Genomic DNA, 4,745 nt, shown 5'->3' on the forward strand with positions numbered 1-4,745 from the left:
TGCTTTCGAAACATTACAACAACAAGTGCTGTACAATCCTCATTCAGAGGCAAATTGCTGGCTTTCCATCAGCAGCCGCTCCCTGTCGTTCTCTTGAGTTTCGTATTCTTGCTTAAGTCATTACTATGGCAACCAATATAGATACACCAGAAAAGCATTAAAAACATTTTACAAATGTCCATTTTAGTAAATGGCAATAATTTTTTCATCCATATATTTCTAAAAGTTTAGGAACTCATTACATTTTATCACTGAAAAGCAATGTTCTGCGGTGATCCTGTTTTTTGAATCGGGCAAATCCACAAACAACATTAATTTGCTCAAAAGACCCCATTCAATATCATGTTATTGAAGCCCCTGTGAAGCACACGACGTGTTTTTATGGTAAGTTTTTATCTCAAAATTGATCAAATATTACATTTTTTGGAGTCAAGTTTTGTTGTCGTTTGGTGTGACGGCTGAAATCATATTTTTTATTCAAAAACTACATGATCATGAAATATTATGCAAATAATTCTTGCTAACGGCTGTTGACAGTTTAGCTAGAAAAAAAGACCGAAACGTACTTTGCTGTGACAGATAATGTCCATCGGTGTGACAACTGTACTTTCACACAAGAGGACAATGACGATTTTAAACAGGTTAATAATAATTGTTTAACTCATTTATTATAATTTTCTGATAATTTGCTGTGCTCTGAAATTTAATATTTACGTTAATGACCATTTTTCTGTTGTGTTTTCAGAAAATGTAATGTTGTAAGTGTCTTCAAAATAAATAAATGTGATACTTCTTTGGTTTGAGACAAAGAATTGAGGGAGAAAATGAATGGGAGAGAGAGCACACGGATCTATAGAGAGAAAATGAACAATGATTCACACAGAAGGGAGGAGATCCTAAGAGAATGACACAAAATGATTCCTTATAGAAAGAGCCGCATTGTATCAAATTAATTCACATCTTAATGAATATACTTTGAATAACAATTAGTTTTGCAGTAAAGAGACAACTTTTCTTCCTTTTCACCTCATCTTTGTAGAGTTTTGTCCATGAATGTATTCATTTATATCTATTCATTTTAAAAACATTGTCAAAATTAAATAAAAATAGAAATACCATTTCTGTCCTTTAGTGTGACACACATACAAGAACCAAAAATTATTCTCATAATGTTTTAAAGGACAGTTTGGGTATTGCAGTTGGGGATTATAGTCTCATTTTTAGCAGTTTTGAAATAATGACAGCAAATTATGTCTCATATTTATTGAAAAAAAAGTAAATAGGATAAAATAATGTAATTTCACAATATCATACTAAATAAATAACACTTCATGAAAATAAGAATCTAACTATGAATAAACATCACTCTCATGATATTTGTATATTTTAACAATCATTTTTTTTCTTAATTCTTGCCATGTCACACAATAGGACATTTGGTAAAAATGCTAAAAAAAAGGGAAAAAACCATTGAAAGAGTTGACTAATTTAGTGACACCTCTGAAACTCCAGACTTCACCTAACATAAATACTGTATGTGTTTTTCAAAAAAAAACATTTTACTGCATATTCATCAACTACCTGAACAAACATTGACTTGCAAAATGACAGAATGAACAGTCAGTTGTAAAGATCAGATTTGAAAAACAGATCAGATTTGTGTGCGTTGTGCACAATGCAAATGTGACATGATGCCCATGTAGCAAAAAGACACTAGGACTAGTTACTCAGAGGCACTATTTAACTTTGAAACAATTGACACTATAAATTAATATAATGTCCTCCTACTTCATAACACACCAGCAAGGATTTAAGCACAAGCCATGGTGTCGTCACTAACTAGTGAGGATTCTTTAAATGACAACCTCTTCCTTCCAGGCAGGAGCTCTTCGCCAGCTCCGCGGACGTCATCTTGTTCTGTGTTGAAGTGATCTGGGCTTTCACCATTGGAGGTCTCCTTTATGACACTGTAAGTGAGGGCCACGCTGTACGTGGGGGGCTTCTCAGAGCGCTGCGACCCACAATGGCACAGTTTTTGAAAGGCTGCACGGAACTTCTGGGACATAGCATTGTAGATGATAGGGTTGATGGCGCTGTTCATGTAGATGCAGAGACGGCAGAAGAGAAGAAACCAGGTGTCCAGGTAGGCCTCCTTGAGGAAGGAGTTGACCACCACCAGAGTCCGATAGGGCATCCATAGGACAGCGAAGAGGATCACCACCACTACCAGCATCTTTGTCACCTACACCATATAGACAGTTGTTACTTTTTTATTGATTGTGATATGTTACCAATCCACTCTCTGGTTTTTCACAATGACTTAATCAATGATTTAATGATTTATGTCTTGTAATGTAGTGCATGAGCCACATGGGCTACTTTTCCCAATGCATTATGATGCTTTTAAGGACTTGACAGCTGCTGGCACACCATCCACTTTCACACACTTTCATTATTTGCATGTCTTCTCAACAGAAGAGTGGTCCTAGTAGTATACAGCTGAAAAATGTTACCAATCAAATGCATATTTGAATTGATCTTAAGACAAAAATATTTTTTAATACAAAGAAAGAAGCAACATGACCCTTTATAGAATCAATAAGTCTTATTTGTTCTCCCACAATTATTGACAAACAAACGATCTTTAAGAGTTCATATATGGACACGGACAAATGTGTAGTTAAAACAAATCGCTTTAGGTCTGGTTTCTAAAAAGGTGAAGAGATGCGTTTTCTTCACACCATTTTAGACAACCAGACACCAAACGCGCACCAGAACAACAAGCGCAGTCGTTCCGAGTTTATCAGATGGACTCTGGTTTCACAGCGCATTTTAAATTTAATATGCTCGAGGAAGTAAAATATCGCAAACATTTCAAATAGAGACAACGAATACATAGTTATTACTTGTTGAGTAATTCCGGTTGTTTAAGGAATCCAGAGCATGCCACGAGCGCTCCGTGTGCGCAATTACGCACGGTCATGTTCAAGCTATTAAAAACGTAGAAAAAACTAAATGTGCACTTTACCTGCCTCCGAGATGCTGCAGTTGTGCTGCTGGAGGAGCTCCTGGAGTTCACGGATTTGTTTCCCAGAGACGACTCCTTTCTCCAGTACCTTCTACTTTCTTTGGGATCGGTCGGGAGTGGGTTGAGAAAGAGGATTCTCGCAATCAAACCGTATAGAACAGTTGCCAGCAAAAGCGGAATAACATAAAACACTGCAAAATCTGTGAAGTATATGGGTAAATACAGGTTTCTAGACACTTTGTAGGCGCACGTGATTAGGATAGCGTTTTCATAAACGACCTCTTTAGTGTCGGAAAGATAAAACCACATAACGCAATAGAGAGACGTGAAAAACCAGACGAGAACAATGATCTTTTTGGCTCTAGAGAGGGTGCACAGAAACTGCGCTTTTATCGGGTGACAGATGGCAATGTAGCGTTCAATGGTGAAGGCTGTGATGGAACACGAGGACGCGTTGATGCCCAAGTACTGAAAGTAAGTGATGGAGAGACAGCCGGCGTATCCGTACACCCACTGGCCGAACAGACTCTCGGTGATGTTGGGCAGCCCCGCTGCCGTCAGGACCATGAGGTCGGCGACCGCCAGACTCACCAAGTAGCAGTTAGTTGGCGTACGCATGTGCTTGGTTGTTAATACCACCAGAATGACCATAACGTTGCCGATGATTCCAATCCCACAAATAAGCAGGACTGATAATATGCTTACGATTTTGTATTCGACACTGTGATCAGTCCATGTCGGAAGAGTCTGGTTGTCAAATGGGAATAAAGTGCGGTTCTCCATGATCAACTCGGTTCTTTCACCTCTGTTGCACAAAACAAATACTATGCAGGTGTCCGGTGCGCACGCGAAAATTACATGTTCCAATATCCAGTTGAAATTCCGGAGAAAGAAAATTCCTTTTAAAAATTCTAGAATAGTTTAAATGGTGCAAGCACCACCTGCACGAATGGATATTAAAGTGGCTGCATTTGGTAAAAAGCCAAGAAAGTGTCCTTCGTCATTCGTGTGAAATGTACTAATCGTCTCCCTGGCGCGCATTACTGTGGAGGGCTGACTGAGGTTTTGCGCCGCTTTGGGATGAACAGGTCAATAGAGAGGGTGCTCGCAACAGTGCCAATAGGGTGGAGCTTTCCCTGTAGCTCTACCTAGTGGGCGGGGCTTGAGCTATTCTAGCCGCATGCACGCGCATTTATAGTCCATCATCAGAACTCACACAATGTGCATCGTGCACGGTAAGAAACGTGTACAGATCAACTTAAAGACACCATGAAACAAAAAATAAAATTCTAAGTGTTTGACACATTGTTGCAGTGATTATTATAAATGGTTTATCCGTGCACACCATTCATTTTTTATTCATTTGCACTGGCAAGCTTTAATTAAAAACAGTAAGCTCCCTTTCCCCTCTCAACAACAACTCTTCACACATGATGTAAGCAACAAAAAGGATAGGCCAGACCTTTTTAGCCCTCCTCTCCACAACAGAGTAGGCTTGTTGGACTTACCAATCCACTCTAGGCTTGTTGGACTTGACACTGTTTCGACCTAAATGTTGATTATTTATCACTCCCTGACATATCAATCGGGAGTAAGTTACCTTTAGCGTTAAAGCGTCACCCCCTATGCTACTTTTAGCATGTGTTGTGTTTGTATTTTGAATCATAATTTTTATTTATTGATTTATTTACATGTTTGTTTAACCTGCACAGATGTA

General features: G+C 38.7%; 1 protein-coding gene across 1 annotated transcript; it reads right to left on the reverse strand.

Annotated features, from left to right (window-relative positions):
* Nucleotides 1-1,810: 1,810 nt before the first annotated feature.
* Nucleotides 1,811-4,041, reverse strand: trhra (thyrotropin-releasing hormone receptor a). Its single transcript, XM_056762814.1, has 2 exons — nucleotides 3,029-4,041; nucleotides 1,811-2,242 (listed from the first exon to the last, which is right to left on the reverse strand). The coding sequence occupies exons 1-2, from the start codon at nucleotides 3,809-3,811 to the stop codon at nucleotides 1,811-1,813; spliced, it is 1,215 nt and encodes a 404-aa protein (XP_056618792.1). The 5' UTR covers nucleotides 3,812-4,041.
* Between the last annotated feature and the right edge of the window lie 704 nt (nucleotides 4,042-4,745).

Source organism: Triplophysa dalaica, chromosome 12, assembly GCF_015846415.1.
Source record: "Triplophysa dalaica isolate WHDGS20190420 chromosome 12, ASM1584641v1, whole genome shotgun sequence".
Classification (NCBI taxonomy): Eukaryota; Metazoa; Chordata; class Actinopteri; order Cypriniformes; family Nemacheilidae; genus Triplophysa; species Triplophysa dalaica.

Coding starts and splice junctions, on each gene's coding strand:
- trhra (XM_056762814.1), bottom strand. CDS start 3,811: ATGGAGAACCGCACTTTATTCCCATTTGACAACCAGACTCTTCCGACA. Junction 2,243..3,028: donor CTGCAGCATCTCGGAGGCAG/GTAAAGTGCACA, acceptor TATATGGTGTAG/GTGACAAAGATGCTGGTAGT.